This window comes from Chanodichthys erythropterus, chromosome 15 (assembly GCF_024489055.1).
Source record: "Chanodichthys erythropterus isolate Z2021 chromosome 15, ASM2448905v1, whole genome shotgun sequence".
Taxonomy (NCBI): Eukaryota; Metazoa; Chordata; class Actinopteri; order Cypriniformes; family Xenocyprididae; genus Chanodichthys; species Chanodichthys erythropterus.
In genome coordinates this window covers 31,412,988-31,432,659 of record NC_090235.1, presented here as the reverse complement: position 1 = coordinate 31,432,659, position 19,672 = coordinate 31,412,988, and the positions used below count along the sequence as shown (strand labels likewise).

The 19,672-nt window shown below is 35.6% G+C and overlaps 2 protein-coding genes across 3 annotated transcripts; both read left to right on the top strand.

Moving 5' to 3' along the window:
• Positions 1-6,042: 6,042 nt before the first annotated feature.
• LOC137037172 (uncharacterized) lies at positions 6,043-10,488 on the top strand. The gene is made up of 4 exons (XM_067410989.1): positions 6,043-6,091; positions 7,061-7,381; positions 8,642-8,935; positions 10,346-10,488. The coding sequence occupies exons 1-4, from the start codon at positions 6,043-6,045 to the stop codon at positions 10,486-10,488; spliced, it is 807 nt and encodes a 268-aa protein (XP_067267090.1).
• A 5,236-nt stretch (positions 10,489-15,724) lies between these two features.
• On the top strand, positions 15,725-19,069 carry LOC137002032 (immunoglobulin lambda-1 light chain). 2 transcript variants are annotated; one of them, XM_067361473.1, is made up of 4 exons: positions 15,725-17,037; positions 17,180-17,497; positions 17,621-17,920; positions 18,088-19,069. In XM_067361473.1, exons 1-4 carry the CDS (start codon positions 16,902-16,904, stop codon positions 18,189-18,191), a joined length of 858 nt encoding a protein of 285 aa, XP_067217574.1. In that variant the 5' UTR covers positions 15,725-16,901; the 3' UTR covers positions 18,192-19,069. The 2 variants fall into 2 exon arrangements, with proteins under 2 accessions (XP_067217574.1, XP_067217573.1); XM_067361472.1 differs by having other exon boundaries at positions 17,180-17,515.
• Positions 19,070-19,672: the final 603 nt, after the last annotated feature.

The following is a 19,672-nucleotide window of genomic DNA, read 5'->3' as shown; positions in this document are numbered from 1 at the left end:
ATGGCCCCATGTTCAAGTAAATTGTAAATGGTCACAATTTATCTTTTTCCTTGCTATATATTGTAGCATTTGTATATGTTTTGGCTGTGAGCACAAACAGCAGTGTTTCTCACTGCATATATTAGTTTCAACTCAGTGCAAGTCTACATTCTTCACATACCACATTTTGATGGCAAACTGCCATTTGTAAACTGCCTGTTTCACCTGCAACCTACCTGAAATGTTACATACTCACAAAGAGAACAAATTTACGTATACAGACCCCTGTTCATGCTTGTATGGTTGTGATGCATAGATTATGCATGCTTCAGAGTTCTGTGTCAAGTATTTGCTCATGAGTGTGTCATCATCATCTGCCTTAGAGGTACTTCAATGGATGCTGCCCTCTCATGGTGTCTAAACAGACAATAGAATATACACTGATCAGCCACAACATTAAATCCACTGAGAGGTGAAGTGAATAACATTGATTATATATGTCAAGGAGTGGGATATAGGCACAAAGTAAACAGTCAGTTCTTAAATTTCAAATGTTGGAAGCAGGAAAATGGGCAACTCAGCATGTTTCGACTGCAGGAACCAGGGTCTAAATGAAAGTGCCGGGGAAAAAAATTCGCATTCAGAGAGTACCTGCTCGCTAGGTAGTACTTTTTCAAAGTTCCAGAACTTTCAGGGGTGGGACTTGGTCACTGAACATGCTCATTGGTTGAGTTCATGCAGTATTTTGATTGGTTGACTCCACACAGCATTTTCATATTTATTTATTTAATATGACCGATTGACTGAAGAAAGAAAAGAAAGTTCTTTTTCATTCTTCTCTTTGGGTTAAAAAGAAGTTTGAAATCTGTGAACAGCAGTATATGATGAATAAAGTTGTTATTTTTGTTTGTTTTTTGTGAGCAAGAAGTATTCTTGTTGCTTCATAACATTAAGGTTGAACCACTGTAGTCACATGGACTATTTTAACAATGTCTTTACTACCTTTCTGGGCCTTGAAAGTGGTAATAACGTTGCCGTCTATCGGAGGCCAGAAAGCTCAAGGATTTCATCAAAAATATCTTAATTTGTGTTCTAAATATGAACGAAGGTCTTATGGGTTTGGAATAAAATGAAGGGGAGTAATTACAAAAATATTTTTTTTGGGTGAACTAACCCTTTAAGGATCTGTTGGTTTTTAATGTTGTGGCTGATCAGTGTATATATTCAACATGCGTATATATACACAACATTAAAACCACCTGCCTAATATTGTGTTGTAGGCCCCTTTCATGCTGCCAAAACAGTTCTGATGCATTGAGGCATGGACTCCACAAGACCTCTGAATGTGTCCTGTGGTAATTGGCACCAACACATTAGCAGCAGATCCTTTAAGTCATGCCAGTTAGGAGGTGGGGCCTTCATAGATTGGATTTGTTGGTCCAGCACATCCCATAGACACTCAACTGGATTGAGATCAGGGGTATTTGGAGGACAAGGCAATACGTTGAACTCTTTGTCATGTTCCTCATTTGAATATAGTGATATTAAAGGGATAGTTCACTCAAAAATGAAAATTTGATGTTTATCTGCTTACCCCCAGGGCATCCAAGATGTAGGTGACTTTGTTTCTTCAGTAGAACACAAATGATTATTTTTAACTTTAATTAAAAATTTTTAATCTTTAATGGGAATTCCATCTATAAGAGTAAAAAACATGCGCAGATAAATCCAAATTAAACCCTGTGGCTCGTGACGACACATTGAAGTCCTAAGACACGAAACAATCAGTTTGTGTGAGAAACTGAACAGTATTTATATAATTTTTTACCTCTAAAACACTATGTCCACTATGTTCAACTGCCTTGCACATCCGGTGTGTGAGGTCTGAACGCACTCTGACAACGAAAGTGATGTCTCGCACTCATTGACATATATACACGCAAGAGATCACTTCCATCATTAGAATGCATTTTCAGACCTCACCAACCGGATGTTCAAGGCAGTTGGACATTGTGGTGTTTTAGAGGTAAAAAAATGACATAAATACTGTTCGGTTTCTCGCACAAACCGATCGTTTCATGTCTTAGGACATCAATGTGTCGTCACGAGCTGCAGGGTTTAATTTGGATTTGTCTGTGCATGTTTTTTTTTACTCTTATACAGGTGCTGGTCATATAATTAGAATATCATGAAAAAGTTCATTTTTTTATTGTAAATTATTAAAAAAAAAAATGAAACTTTCATTTATACTAGATTACCTACATGTAAAGTAAAACATTTCAAAAGTTTTTTTTTTTTGTTGATTAGAGCGTACAGCTAATGAAAGTCCAAAATCCAGTATCTCAAAATATTAGAATATTTACATTTGAGTTTCATTAAATGACCATCCCTACAGTATAAATTCCGGGTATCTCTTGATCTTTGAAACCACACTAATGGGGAAGACTGCTGAACCAATATGTCATAAAAAATGTAGGGCCAATTTTATATCAATTTAAATTTTGTAGCTCTTTGATGTGGACTATAATTTATTTCTAGAGCTTATGGTTGTTGTTGTTGTTGTTTTGTTTTTTTGCTAAACCTACTAGCAACATCAATCCATCCATTTTTCAAACTGCTTGTCTTTTAAGAAATGATATCAGGGTGCCTTCCAACCTGTTCAGTTTGTATATTTAAAAGTATAAGCAGGAAACCATGAGCACATAGGATTAGTTCCCTGTCATCTCAAAAAGGGTTGAAACATGACTGATTACGAATTTACTTTGCCTAATCTGATGCCAATGTCACAATACCCTATCCTGTTCAAACCTGTGCTGATTCTACATCTGCCCTGCCTTAATATCTCATAACTACTGACATCACTGAGCAATGACTCTCCCTGAATCCGCTTCAACCAGGGGCGTTTCTATCCTTTCAACAATGTGTCCCCATGCATATTTCTGTTTTTAACCAATGGACCATAGCAATCTTCTGAGACCTCAAGATGATTGAAATGATTTAAAATGAGAAAAAAAAAAAAAAAAAAAACACAATACAAAATATATTTTAATTTGATACTGTTCTATCATAATTTTGATACTATTTTCTATGGACAAATATTGTCTTTTCCTGCAGTACAGAGTTGTTTAAAGGGATAGTTCAACCAAAAATTGTCCCCTGATTTACATACCCTCAAGCCATCATATATGACTATCTTCTTTCAGATGAACACAATCAGAGATATATTTTAAAATATCCTTAGTCCTTCAAGGTGTATAATGGTTGTGAATTAACAATATCTTAATTTGTGTTCCGAAGATGAACAAAGGTCTTACGGGTGTAAAACAACATGAGGGTGAGTAATTAATGACATTATTTTCATTTTTGGGTGAACTAACCCTTTAATAAAGGCCTTTTGAAGCGAAGGGATGCGTTTTTGTTAGAAAAATATCCATATTTAATACTTTATAAATTCAAATAACTAGCTTCTGCTTAGATGCCTCTCATGGTTCAAACAAATAGGGCTGTGCAATAAACTCAAGCTCCTCTTCTCTAAAGACATTTGTCTTTAGAAATTCTCGTTTTACGGTGGCCGAGAGAGCACAACACGCTGCAAATGAAGAAAACACATGCAAATAGAAAAAACACCAGCAAATAAAGAAAACATCTTCATCATTTGACAACATGTGCTGCAAAAGTCACAACACTTACAAATAGTGAAACGCGCTGCCAAAGTCCACAACGCTTACAAATAGTGAAACGCGCTGCAAAAGTCCACAACATTTACAAATAGTGAAAAGGTCTGCAAAAGTCACAACACTTACAAATAGTGAAACGCGCTGCCAAAGTCCACAACACTTACAAATAGTGAAACGCGCTGCAAAAGTCCACAACACTTACAAATAGTGAAACGCGCTGCAAAAGTCACAACACTTACAAATAGTGAAACGCGCTGCAAAAGTCCACAACACTTACAAATAGTGAAACGTGCTGCAAAAGTCACAACACTTACAAATAGTGAAACGCGCTGCAAAAGTCCACAACATTTACAAATAGTGAAACGGTCTGCAAAAGTCACAACATTTACAAATAGTGAAACGCGCTGCAAAAGTCGACAACATTTACAAATAGTGAAACGGTCTGCAAAAGTCACAACACTTACAAATAGTGAAACGTGCTGCAAAAGTCACAACACTTACAAATAGAGAAACGTGCTGCAAAAGTCGACAACATTTACAAATAGAGAAACGGTCTGCAAAAGTCGACAACACTTACAAATAGTGAAACGCGCTGCCAAAGTCCACAACACTTACAAATAGAGAAACGTGCTGCAAAAGTCGACAACACTTACAAATAGAGAAACGTGCTGCAAAAGTCGACAACACTTACAAATAGAGAAACGTGCTGCAAAAGTCGACAACACTTACAAATAGAGAAACGTGCTGCAAAAGTCGACAACATTTACAAATAGAGAAACGTGCTGCAAAAGTCGACAACATTTACAAATAGAGAAACGTGCTGCCAAAGTCCACAACACTTACAAATAGAGAAACGTGCTGCAAAAGTCGACAACACTTACAAATAGAGAAACGTGCTGCAAAAGTCGACAACACTTACAAATAGAGAAACGTGCTGCAAAAGTCGACAACACTTACAAATAGAGAAACGTGCTGCAAAAGTCGACAACACTTACAAATAGAGAAACGTGCTGCAAAAGTCGACAACACTTACAAATAGAGAAACGTGCTGCAAAAGTCGACAACATTTACAAATAGAGAAACGGTCTGCAAAAGTCGACAACACTTACAAATAGAGAAACGTGCTGCAAAAGTCCACAACACTTACAAATAGAGAAACGTGCTGCAAAAGTCCACAACACTTACAAATAGAGAAACGTGCTGCAAAAGTCGACAACATTTACAAATAGAGAAACGGTCTGCAAAAGTCGACAACACTTACAAATAGTGAAACGCGCTGCCAAAGTCCACAACACTTACAAATAGAGAAACGTGCTGCAAAAGTCGACAACACTTACAAATAGTTAAACGCGCTGCCAAAGTCCACAACACTTACAAATAGAGAAACGGTCTGCAAAAGTCGACAACACTTACAAATAGTGAAACGCGCTGCCAAAGTCCACAACACTTACAAATAGAGAAACGTGCTGCAAAAGTCCACTATGTGAATTTTAACATGTCAACAACACGTCAAATACACGTATTTAGCGCGTTGATTTTTCACGCGTATTTAACGTGTGAAATACGTGTTAAATACGTGTGAAATACACGTATTTAATGTGTTGTTGACGTGTTAAAATTCACGTTTTTGGCCCTTTTGGCCTTCCATAGTTATGCAGCACGTTTCTCTATTTGTAAGTGTTGTGGACTTTTGAAGCGCGTTTGTATATTTTTTAAGTGTTGTGGACTTTTGCAGCACATGTGTTGTCAAACTGATGAATATGTTTTCTTTATTTGCTGGTGTTTTTTCTATTTGCATGTGTTTTCTTCATTTGCAGTGCGTTGAGCCACCGTACCTCTGGAGCATATTAATTATTAATGATTATGGATGTATGCATTTTTTGTTTGTTTGTTTGTATGTTTGTTTGTTTGTTTGTTTGTTTGTTTGTTTGTTTTACAACGTGGTCCCCCATTCACAATCTTGGAGGACTAAGGATATTTTAAAATATATTTCTGATTATGTTCATCTGAAAGAAAATAGTCATATACATCTAGGACAATTTTCATTTTTGGGTGAACTATCCCTTTAAGCTGCACATGCAATAGAGAGCTGCTCCATCACTATAGAAGATACAGTTTTGTTTCCTACAATGAATTCTACAAAGAATTGTTCTTTGACTTTAATAAAATCAAACGGTATTAGAAATCATTATGCATATGCACTAAACCCCCTCTATGTTTTTGATGATTTTAATACTAACATAGACGCCCCATAGTTTTGAGTATCTTGTGTTTTCTGTAGTCTACTATAAGGAGACCTATCACACAGGCTGAAAGGAAGACAAGGTTTTTGCTGATCAAGACAAATAAAGGCTAGATTCAGTTGAGTGGTAGTCAGACATAAAAGATGAGTATCTGGCTGATGGTGATCTGGGTATCTCTCACTGTGGGAACAGGTAAACAAATTTTAGTCATTTTGTAATGAAGCAATTTGTTAATTCTAGAAATTTACTAGTAAATTTATACAAAAAATCAAGTTGGTAACACTTTATTTCAATATCCACTTTAGACATTCTACTAACTATAAGTAACTTTACAACTACATATCAACTATTATTAGTAGACTGTCTTCTTGATATCTGCTAACACTTTATTTTGACGGTCTCCCAACAGACATTCTATTGACTATAAGTAACTTTGCAAGTACACGTCAACTTATTCTACTAACCCTAACCCCAACCTAACAGTGTACTAAAACTGAGAGTGTTTGTTGACATGAAGTTGCAAATGAATGAGAGTTGGTTGGCATGTAGTTACAAAGTATAGTTAGTAGAATGTCTAAAGTGCGCACAACCATCAAGTTTATTTAAATGTACTAATGTGCTTCACTGATTTACATTAAGATTTAATCTGATAGATTTCAATCATATATATTTATATTTGTTTGCATATTTGTATTTTGTAAGTATTGTATGATTTTAGTAAAGATTGGTAGGCTGGTCGGAATGATAATTTTGCAACTATTAAAAATGAAATGCTTCTTTAAGTTGTTCAGAAATCTGTTGTATAAAAGCCCGGTCCCACTTTATATTAGGTGGACTTAACTACTATGTTCTTACATTTAAATGAATCATTTAATACAATGCACTTAATGTGTACATACATGTTTTTACATTGTACTTAAATTTTAAGAAATACCTACATTAACATTAATTTGAATTACATTTGTAATTAACCCACCTTAACCCACCCTTAAACAGCAGCAAAAGAGTTTTGCAATACAATATGAACACAATAAGTACATTGTACTTATTGTTTGATGTATGTACATAGTAGTTAAGGCCATCTAATATAAAGTGGGACAAGTAGGAAAGAGTCAGTAGTATTAACACAATAACATAAACATTACAATCTTTCTCATCTAGCGAAAGAGCTGTTCATTGTAACACAGTGGCCGACAGTGGCTGAGGTGATGGTCGGAGAGGACGTCATTTTAAAGTGCAACATTGTGGAGTTGTACTCTGCATGTTCCACGATAGCTTGGTTGAGAGTCATTCCTGAGAATGCAACAATCAGCCTCACTGACAGACTTCAAATCGATCCTAATCACTCGTCCAACCACTGGACCAGTATTTGTTCTGCTGTTATCACCAATTCAACTGTGCATGACTCCGGTTTGTACTATTGTGCAGCTGTGCAAAGCCGCTTTGCTCACATTGGCAATGGATCCAGGGTTATTGTGAAAGGTGAGATCTGTTCTAATAAAAAAATAATAGTAATAATCTCTTTATTGTGAATTAATGCATTATTTTGTTTGTATTACTACAAGTACAGAAGACAAAATTAGTCATTATTGGTGGCACCATCAGGTCAACTTAGGACTTTGCAAAATATGTGACCCTGGACCACAAAACCAGTCATAAGTAGTACGGGTATATTTGTAGCAATAGCCAACAATACATTGTATGGGTCAAAATTATTGATTTTTCTTTTATGCCAAAAATCATTAGGATGTTAAGTAGATCATGTTCCATGATATTCCAAGATATTTTGTTTATTTCCTACCATAAATATATCAAAAATGTATTTTTTTGTGAGTGGATAGCCTATGGATTGCTAAGGACTTTATTTAACTTTAAAGGCGATTTTCTCAATATTTAGATTTTTTTGCACCCTCAGATTCCTAATAGTTGTATCTCTGCCAAATATTCTCCTATCATAACAAACCATACATCAATGAAAATTTATTCAGCTTTCAGATTTTCAATTTAAAAAAATTGATCTTCTGACTGGTTTTGTGGTTCAGGGTCAAATATTAGCCAATGGGCTGTCCAAATGTACAAAACAACACACAACTGCTTTTAAGAATGTTTTCTTTACCAAATAAAGAGAAAGAAAAATAAAGACAAAAAGCCAAATTTATTGCATTTTTTTTTTTTTTCATTTTCTCCATAGAAATTAATGGTAACTATAGCATGAAATTTATAGCTGAGATTTAACATGGCATTTATATCCGAGATTAAATATTCATGCAGTTTTTGAATCTAATTTTCATTAGATTTCATTCTTGTTTTTACACTCTGAATTATCCATGGCTCCCGTTTATACACTTTATAAATAAATGTTCCAAAAGGGGGGGTTGTATAGTGGTGCAATTGAAACAGCATATTGACTTCCCCAAAGAACCTTTCAGTGAACATTTCTTAAAAGAACCAATGTTTTCTCAGTATGAAGAAGATTTTAATAACCCAAAGAACCTTTTTCCACTTTAAAGAACCTTTATTGCAATGGAAAGATTCCATTGATATTGAAGGATCTTGATGGAATCATCAATGCCAATAAAGAACATTTATTTTTAAGAGTGCAGCCCATGTGCCTCACACTTTAAATACCACTGATTTACAGAAAACCCATTGAACAGCAACATTAAGACTGCCACAAAAAGTCTTTTGTCGCTTAGTATTTCTTTCCATTATGACCAAATGTTTTTCCTAATCTCTTTCCAGAACACACTGTGTTTCCTGTTATTGATATTTTTACACCACTGATCCCAAACGGTTCTTTAGTCCCTCTTCATTGTGTTGTGACTGGGGTCGAGGCTTCTCAGGTTCAATTGTCCTGGGCTGTAGAGGGGAGAAAAGAGAAAGGACAGAGAGTTTTGACACATGGGAATGATGGTGCCATCCAGATCACCAGGAACCAAATCCTGATTACTGCTGAGGAGTGGGACAGGATGGTGGAGTGCATGTGTGTGGTGGAGTTTGGAGGACAGCTCTATACCAAGACCCTTCAGCGACATGGTGCAGTATAACAATATCTCTAAAATATATACTACCACTTAAGAGTTTGGGGGTCAGTAGAATGAATACTTTATTCATCAAGGATGCATTCAATTGAAGAAAAGTGACAGTAAAGACAAAAGATTTCTATATCAAATAAATGTTCTTTTGAACTTTCTATTAATCAAGTAATTCTGAAAAAAGGTATTATGCATGGTTTCGACAAAAATTTAATGGGTGCAACTGTTTTCAACATCGATAATAATAAGCAGCAAACTGAGCAGCAAATCAGCATATTAAAGGGTTAGTTCACCCAAAAATGAAAATTCTGTCATTTATTACTCACCCTCATGCTGTTCCACACCCGTAAGACTTTCATTAATCTTCGGAACACAAATTAAGATATTTTTGTTCAAATCCGATGGCTCTGTGAGGCCTTCATAGGGAGTAATGTAATTTCCTCTGTCAAGATCCATAAAGGTACTAAAAACAAATCTAAATCAGTTCATGTGAGTACAGTGGTTCAATATTAATATTATAAACCGACGAGAATATTTTTGGTGCGCCAAAAAAACAAAATAACGACTTATTTAGTGATGACCGATTTCAAAACACTGCTTCAGGAAGCATCAGTTTTATGAATCAGTGTATCGAATCATGAATCGGATCGCGGTTCAAACCCGCCAAACGGCTGAAATCACGTGACTTTGGCGCTCCAAACTGCAGATTCGATACACAGATTCACTGTGCTCCGATGCTTCCTGAAGCAGTGTTTTGAAATTGGTCATCACTAAATAAGTTATTTTGGGGTTTTTTGCCGCACCAAAAATATTCTCGTCGCTTTATAATATTAATATTAAACGACTGTACTGACATGAACTGATTTAGATGTGTTTTTAGTACCTTTATGGATCTTGACAGAGGAAGTGACATTATTCCCTATGAAGGCCTCACGGAGCCATCGGATTTGAACTAAAATATCTTAATTTGTGTTCCGAAGATTAATGAAGGTCTCTCTGGTGTGGAACGGCATGAGGGTAAGTAATAAATGACAGAATTTTCATTTTTGTTTGAACTAACCCTTTAAAATGATTTCTGAAGGATCATGTGACACTGAAGACTGGAATAATGTTCAGCTTTGCCATCACAGGAATACATTTCATTTTCAAATATATTAAAATAGAAAATAGTTATTTTAAATTGTAATATTTTTTCACAATTTTACTGTTTTCACTGGATTTAATTTTTTATCAAATAAATGCAGCCTTCGAGACTTCTGTCAAAAACAGAACAAAATCTTACTGACCCCAAACTTTTGAACAGTATTGTATAATTAATTTCTTTATTCATTGTTTTTTTTTTTCTAATGAACATCTTTATATTGAATATTCTGTTTTTTTATTTACTTTTTCATATTTTCTCTCTCTGCAGATGCATCAAATGTGTGCTATGCTATAAAATACATATATCTGTCTCTCTGTTTAATTTTTGGTGTCCTGCTTCTGATAACAGTGACTGTTTATAAACTTGGACGAAAAACTTTTGTGATGATGTGTCTAAGCAAAAACATATAGCTTCAAAGAGTTTCAGTTTATCTATATTTTGCTTTGACAAATTGTTATTCTTCAAACTTATTTTGGTGTTTGGCATTGCTGTACATCAGATGAAAGATGACAATAGTTACTAATATTTAAAATATATTGGCATTTTCATCTATTTGCAGGAAACATGTTTCATGAGTTATTGTGATCTTTTTATTTCAGATTTTTATTGATGTTTGCAGAACTTTTTTTAATAGTATGTGTTATTTTGTGAAAGTTAATTAAAAGGATAAATTCAGACTTTCATGCAATCTGTGCTGAACTTTGTTTATTCCACTTTTTTAAAAATATATGAGTATTTTAAAATATATATAGGCCTATAGTATGCCTTTTAACCCTTAGTGTTCTCTAAAACCTTATCGAAAAGTCACCATTAGCCCTCTTTTTGATGGATTATATATATATATATATATATATATATATATATATATATATATATATATATATATATATATATATATATACAAATGTATTGATTGACCCATTTTTTTTCTTGAAATCAAATGAATATTTACCAATAATCTCAAATAAGAAAAAATAAAATATCATATATTATGGTATTTGTTGTTACCTATAGCATATAAAGTGTCAGTCATGTGTGCCTGAATGGCAAGTGTAATTATAAGGAATAAAGAACCAGCTATCAAGAGATATTGTGCCTTATGTGACTTCGGTTATGGCATGCAGGGTCACAGAAAGGAAGTGATTTTTTTTTCTTTTCTTCAGTGTTGTTGTTTCTCTGTGTCCTCTTTATCGTGTGGTTTCATGCACCACACGAGCAAAATGGTGATGTGGACCTCATCTCATATTGGTTAATGTCCACACTTTGCTTTGTCAGTGGAAAAATATCAATCTCAAAAGTATGCCAGTGAAACCTCAGAGATGCATAATTCCAACCCTGAAGTCTTTGGTGGAAGAGCAGAATTGCTGACTTTGTTGAAATTAAATAGGACGTGCCACATAGTCTTAGATTGTATTCATGTGTTTTGTAGTTATTATCTTAATATGTTAAATAGATGACAGTTTTCATGTTATGCATCAAGAGTGCAACAGAGATTGCATGATTTTACCACTTTACTTACCCACCATGCAGAAATCATGCAGCTCTCATGTGAAATTCTTTCAGGTTTAAAATATGCCTTGAAAAACCATGATATCCACTTATTACATTACAATATCGCACAAGCAAGAGTGCTGTCATTCCGTATGTATGTACGAGGCCATGGGTTCACAGCTGTGCTGATATTTAGACTAGCATGATTTTGATCCATTAATGAGAGTAACAAAAAGTCCAGTGGCTGTCCCGTGGTAATATTTTGTCACATATAAATGGAAAACCTTCCTAACAGCAGAAAAATCACAGTTGGCAGATAATGAATGGTGTGCAAAGCTGGCATACATGACGGACATCTTTGTATACCTCAATGAACTGAACATATGAATGGAAAGAAAAATGAGAATTTGCTAACAAGCACAGACAAATTGCATGGATTCAGAGCAAAGCTTGCATTTTGGCAACATGTGGAAAGAGGCACTCTTGAAAAGTTTCCTCTTGCCCAAACTGGACATTCAGACAGCACTGCAGCATTTTGTGAGGTCATTATATCACCTAAAAAGTCTTGAAAAAAAAAATCTTTTTATCTCCCCTTAAAGGTGCCCTATATTCAAAAATTTAATTAACCTTGGCATAGTTGAATAACAAGAGTTTAGTACATGGAAAAGACATACACTGAGTTTCAAACTCCATTGTTTCCTCCTTCTTATGTAAATCTCATTTGTATAAATGACCTCTGAAGAACAGGCGAATCTCAACATAACACCGACTGTTACGTAACAGTCGGGGTGTACGCCCCTAATATTTGCATATGCCAGCTCATGTTCCCAACATTATGAAAGGCATTAGACAAGGGCAGCCAGTAACGTCTGGATCTGTGCACAGCTTAATCAACAGACTAGGTAGGCAAGCAATAACAACAGTGAAAAATGGCAGATGGAGCAATAATAACTGACATGATCCATGATATCATGATATTTTTAGTGATATTTGTAAACTGTCTTTCTAAATGTTTTGTTAGCATGTTGCTAATGTAGGCTACTGTTGGTTAAAGTTACCATCGTTTCTTACTGTATTCACGGAGACAAGAGCCGTCGATATTTTCATTTTTAAACAGTTGCAGTCTGTATAATTCATAAACACAACTTCATTCTTTATAAATCTCTCCAACAGTGTGTAATGTTAGCTTTAGCCACGGAGCACCATCAAACTCATTCAGAATCAAATATAAACACCCAAATAAATACTGTACTCACATGACCCGAAGCATGCATTCAGCATACATAACGAACATCTTGTAAAGATCCATTTGAGGGTTATATTAGCTGTGTGAACTTTGTAAATGCACTGTATTATAGAGTCGCGAGCTCGATGGGCAGGGAGCATGAGATTTAAAGGGCCAGCAGCCCCTGAATCGGTGCATAGTTAATGATGCCCCAAAATAGGCAGTTAAAAAAATTAATTTAAAAAAATCTATGGGGTATTTTGAGCTGAAACTTCACAGACACATTCAGGGGACACCTTAGACTTATATTACATCTAGTAAAAAAACATTCGATGGCACCTTTAACTTCATTCAAAGCCTTTGGTGAGAGACATATTTAGCTAATCTGCAAAGAACAAACCAAATGGACTATCATTCAAGAGCAGCTCACTTTTTAAAAAAAGATTGATAATAGTAAGTTTTAGTATAACAGTTTTATTACAGTCAAAACTTTACACACAAATCCAGGAATTGCACACACAAAATGCAAAATGCCTCACATCTCTTGCAAAATGAAGCACTGCATTCAAAATATCACAAACACATCTCAAAAGCAAACATTCGTCTTACGTTGCGAACACCTTTTTGTCATAATATTCTACTTTTGGATATATCGTATACACACAGTTATTCAAAACCTAAAGCTCTTCTTTCATGAGCTCCTATGTACATTTCTGTACAAGATTGAAAGTAATTGGCAGAGAGATGTTGAAGGATTCACAGTAAACATTAACGCAAGATTGAAACCATTTGTGAAGACTGAAGCATTTGTGGTTGTGAATACACATTAACCATGTGTAGTTGGACAGAAACAATGGTTGTGTTTGAAAAAGGAAATCAAGATACTTCCTGATAGATTTTTGTGTTATATAGAGAATTGTGTGTTGTGTTTTGCAAAAAGTGCTTTATGAAATTGAAAACGGAGTCAAAGGCCGAGAATTAGTATATGGTTTTGCAGATTTGGCATGTGGTTCTGATGTTTGAGTGTCAGAAATTGTGTGACAAGTAAGGATTTTATGTGTAAGCAGTTGAAAATAACAAGTTCTGTCACCTCGAAGGTGGTGGTCTTTCATCTAGCAAGAAATGTCTGTCAGGCATGCTGAGAGGCAAGTAGTTACCGTCAAATCATCTGATTGAAATGAGAGGTACAGTTGTGTGTCATCAGCATAGCAGTGATAAGAAAAAACGTGATTCTGAATGACAGATCCTAGTGATGACGTGTAGATGGAGAAGTAAAGTGGTCCAAGCACTGAGCCCTGAGGCACCCCAGTATAGCGAGATTTTTCAACTTAGACACCTCATCCCTTCACAAAACCCTGAAGGACCTACCTAAGAGGTAAAAATTGAACCGTTGGAGTGTTGTTCCCGAGATGCCCTTCCTCATGGGGGTTGAAAGGAGGATCTGGTGGTTAACTGTGTCAAAAGCAGCGGACAAATCCAGCAAGATGAGTACTGAGGCCAGTCTCAGAGCCTCAATAACTGAAAATAGGGCAGTCTCAGTTGAATGGCAGCTATTGAAACCAGACTGATTGCAGTCCAGGAGGTTGTTCTGTGCAAGAAAGGTAGAAACTTGTGTTTTAGCAATGAATGGAAGAAGGGACTGGTCTGTAATTTTCTAGAAATGCTGGATTTAGAGTGGGTTTCTTAAAGGTCCCGTTCTTCGTGATCCCATGTTTCAAACTTTAGTTAGTGTGTAATGTTGTTGTTAGAGTATTAATAAAATCTGAAAAATTTTAAAGCTCAAAGTTCAATGCCAAGCGAGATATTTTATTTAACAGAAGTTGCCTACATCGAACGGCCAGTTTGGACTACATCCCTCTACTTCCTTCTTTAATGACGTCACTAAAACAGTTTTTTGACCAACCTCCGCCCACAGGAATACACAAGAGTTGCGTTTGTAGAGTGTGTTTGTCTTCATGTCGTCGAAACGGTGTTATTTTCATCCCGCAGTCCAATCACCTTTGTTTGGCCTTCCCGGGGACGCTGTACTTAGAGATCAATGGTTACAATTTATGTTTAACTCGTTCCCGAAAATTATAATTGTGGTATCCTTACTGCAATAGTTAATGTTGGACTTCAGTGCACATAATGGCCACAAGAGGGGACTATGTTTATGTATATGGCTGTTTTCCGTATGAGGTTCTCTTCTGAGTGAGTGCTAACGTTGTACATTTTCTGTCGCTGCTTGTGGAGATTAAAGAGTTCAGTCTCTCGGGAATTATTGTCTTTTGTGTTCATTCGGCACAACACCACAATAATCCGCATGTAAAACTATGTGCAGCTCACGTTATGGTAAGAGGCATGATCTTTCCGGGCAAGGAGCGCTAAGCTGCTGTCGAATCACAACACAGGAACCGCTGGCACAATCAGAACTCGTTACGTATTTCTGAAGGAGGGACTTCATAGAACAAGGAAGTCATCAGCCCGTTTTTATGACAGTGGAAACAGCGGTATACAGATAAGTAAATTATGTGAAAAATACTGTGTTTTTTTTACACGCGAAACATGAACACATGTTATATTGCACACTATAAACACAATCAAAGCTTCAAAAAACCACGAAAAACGGGACCTTTAAGCAGTGGGGTTAAAAGCCTGCTTAAAGGGTTAGTTCACCCAAAAAATGAAAATTATGTAATTTATTACTTATTCTCATGTCGTTCCAAACCCGTAAGACCTTCGTTCATCTTCGGAACACAAATTAAGATATTGTTTCAAATCAGTGGTTTAGAGCGCCTAAGTCACATGATTTCAGTAAATGAGACTTTGTTATGTCATAAGTGTTTCGCATTTTCAATAGTTCATGTGACTTTAGCAGTTTGATACACGCTCCGAACCACTGATTAGTCCCTATTTAAAAGTCTTTTTTTTTTTTTTTGGTGCACAAAAAGTATTCTTGTCACTTTTTAATATTAAGGTTGAACCACTGTACTCACATTAAGTGTTTTAAATATGTTTTTAATACATTTTTTGGACATATGAAAGTGTTAATTATCTTGCTGGCAATAGAGGTCTCACTGAGCCATCAGATTTCATCAAAAAATATCTTAATTTGTGTTCCAAAGATGAACGAAGGCCTGTGTGTAACGACATGATGGTGAGTAATAAATGACATAATTTTCATTTTTGGGTGAACTAACCCTTTAAGTGCAGTGGGAAAAGTACCAGTGTGAAGAGAGGTGTTGATGATTTGAGAGAGTGCAGGTACAACTGAAGAAGAGTGGGGATAGGATCAAGCAGACAGGTAGTAGGGTGATTGGAAAGAATGAGTTAGCAGACTTCTGCCTCCGAGAGCAGAGAGAAGGAGGGGAGAATATGTGTGTTAGCTGTTAAAATGTGTTTGTCAGTTTGTGGTGTGGAAAATTGGCCGCTGATGGTTGTTGTTTTATTTATGAAGAATGTGGCAAAGTCATCAACTATTAAGTTTGACAAAGGCAGGGGAGGAGTAGGATTAAGAAGAGAAGAGAAGGTTTTGAAAAGCGTGCGAGAGTCAGAAGAATTATTCATTTTTTGTGGTAGTGTGTCATTTTAGCAGTAGAGACATTAAGCTTTGATTTAAACTCTTACTTGCATAAAGAACAAAAACAGAGGAAGACTGGCCAGTTGACCATGAGATCTGTGTTGATCGTCAGTTCCAGCCAGGATATCTCTGAGTTCATCAAAACAAGCTCAAGTTTCAGATTCAACTAATATAATGTGCCATTTTAACATGCCATTTGAAGCATTGCAATGCCTGCTTGTGCATTTATGTTATATTTCATGTTGTAAAAAGTTGGGAAACACTGATATAGCCTACCTGTATATAACTGCATATTATAGAGTTGCATAGTATAGAGTTGGTTACTGCTATAAAAACGAAATAAATTGATATAAGAGCTTAATTGATGTTTTCATTTCCTTCGATTTTGGGTGTTAGTGGTGGTAAATGCTATGCTGCCTTAATAACAGTAAGTGTGAACTGGGGTCAATCTATGCAATTTTGTAATAGGTAGAGTTATATCATGAATAAAACTAAACACAAGAAAGGAACAGTTTCTCAGGTCTACCTCAGAAGCTGATGAAACACACATGGACAGACAGGAAAAGGTGTGTGATTTGTCAGACTCGGCACATTTCTCTCAGTTGCTTTGGCCTGTAAAGTCTTCAGACAGCATGCGGCACGACCTCCTTTTTCTTATCTTGTTCTGTTTAATTTCACCACACGGTAAGCTACAACAGTATTTTAATCTTCAATTATGCATATTAATACATTTGTACCTAAAACTAGTGTAAATGATAAGGCTAAAGTAGCATTTATTATGATATTGTTTAATTTGTCACATTTTGAGGTCTGAATCCCTTTGCAGCGATGGCAGGTACAGTTTATCAGTTTCCCCCATCAGTGAAGGTGAAATCGGGTGATAAAGTGACTATGCACTGCCAACTCAATGAGGTGCAGTCGTTCTGTCACACAGTGGCCTGGGTAAGAGTACATCCAGTGAGTCTAATAATAGACATTCTGCAGCACTCAAACATCCCTCCTGAGACTAAAGATCAGGTGGAAAGCACAGTGTGTCAGGCTTCCATCTACAACGCATCGGTACAGGATTCTGGGACATATTACTGCATCGCTACAGACCGTGAGCATATGTACCTTGGGAATGGCACAGCTGTTACTGTACAAGGTGCTGTATTAGAACATGGTTTGTGCTGATAAGAAAACTCAGGTTTTTATTATATGATTATGTATCAGTCTGTTATTTTATCTCATTAAATGCACTAAATGACATCTAACTTTCTTCTTGCAGCTGACAGCACAGTTATGCCGTCTATTGATGTCATGGCATTTGCCAGCAGCAACTACCTCAACCTTACTCTTCAGTGTACAGTCAGGGGATTTGTTCCATCACAGGTCCATGTATATTGGCTCATAGGGAGTAGAAAAGAAAAAGGACAAACTTTTTTTGTTTGGGAAGAAGGCAAAGAGAACTCTGTGAAAACTCAGAATTATGTAGCAGTATCAGCTGAGGAGTGGAAGACAGAAGGACAGTACACCTGTGTTGTGAGGTTTGGAGGATGGATGTTCAACAAAACTCTTCATCATTATGGTAAATAACTTTTCATAATCTATATCCTCACTAAGATAACAAAGGACATTTTTTATTATCTGTCCAAAATTTTGACCATATGATTTCTTGAATGATCTTAAATCTGGATGTTGTGACACTTTTGATTCCTTTCTCACAATGCTTTTCCATTTTATTCTTTTCCTCAGATATTCAGGACACTTGTTATCCTCTCGTCAGTGTTGCTAGAATTTTTGCACTTGTCACCGCTTTACTCTTTTTCACAACCTTATTAATAGCAGAGCGCTTCTAAACCACAGGAATTTTGTATTTGATTATATGGCCTGAAAACATCAAACAATAAAATAGATTTGTTGCGAATAAATAAATGTGCATCAACAGTGCATAGGTTGCATAGGTTTTATATTGGCAGGGATACATGCTATAGACACATGCTGCTGTATAAATGAACTTTAGGTTAATTATACTGTATGTTTAAATGTGAGTACATTTTATGCAAATGTGACAGGTAAAACTATAGTGAATGGGTGAGCATTTTCTGCATAGCTTAAGTTATAACTTTTAATAAAAAACATTTTAATGTGCCATCCAATTTCGGAGTTTATTTAATCAATAGAGACCCATGCAATACGCAGCTTAGGTTTTTAAGTTTGAATGTCATGTCAAAAAATATCCTTACAAATATAGGCACCAAGATCATTAATTAATTATCATTAATTAAGTAAGTACTTGCCAAATGATTTTCTGAAAATGCAACAAGGCAGAAAGTAAAGAAATTACAAATAAAAATATGTTCATATACATCACATGTGGAAAAAACAAATATGATTTCTGGACACTGTTACGGACATCTCCCTGTACTGTCCATGCCCAGCTATACAAATCAATTATCAATCATCTGAGAATGGTGCTATTGTAATTAATGTAGAAGTACACCTATGTTTCATTATCATTTATATCAATGGGGTGGTTTCCCAGACAGAGATTAGTCCTAGAATTTAATGACCTTTTAAACCAGATTAACAGCTTTCGCTGTCATTGTTTTTAATAGTCCTATATTTAGTCTAGTCCAGAGTTTAATAAGCTGATTTCCTGAAGAAAGATAAAGAGCTATTCCAGAACTATACTGTGGCTTAAATTAAACCTTCCAGGAGGCAGGTTTAACTTCAGTTTAATGTTGTGATCTTAGAAGACACATGGGTTACTTGGACTATGTAAAGATATTGATCTTATACCCACAGATTCACAAAACAGTAAAATAATAAAGCAGATGATTCAATCTTACCTGAAGTTGTTGTATTGTTCTTGTAGATATGTGTGCATTTGTTTCTAAATAATTAAAAACAGATTTTCAGGCATTCCTTGTTTCTTTTTCTTTTCTTTTTTCCCCACAGCTGATGTGTGCAGCTTTTCTTTGCTATTTGCCTTTAATAGTTTTCTTTTGCTGTTTTTTTTATTGATTTTTTTTTTTTTTTAATTCTGCCATTGTTTTCCCTGCATTTGCCTCTCAGTTCCAAACAATTTTAAGCTTTTCTTGGTTCATTCCATGTTTTATAGGCAACCTCGATGGTGTTAATTCAGATTAGCACATCTTATTTTAAATTAATTTTGTTTATTTTAGTTCAAGACTCCAAAGTCCATGTGTTAGTAATCTATACTTAACTTGTGTTTCAAAAAACATTTTAAGACATGATTAACTATTCTAGATTAAGGCCTATAGGCCTAGGTCTTATTTTAAACCCTGCCTGGAAAATTGTCCATATTTTTTTTTCT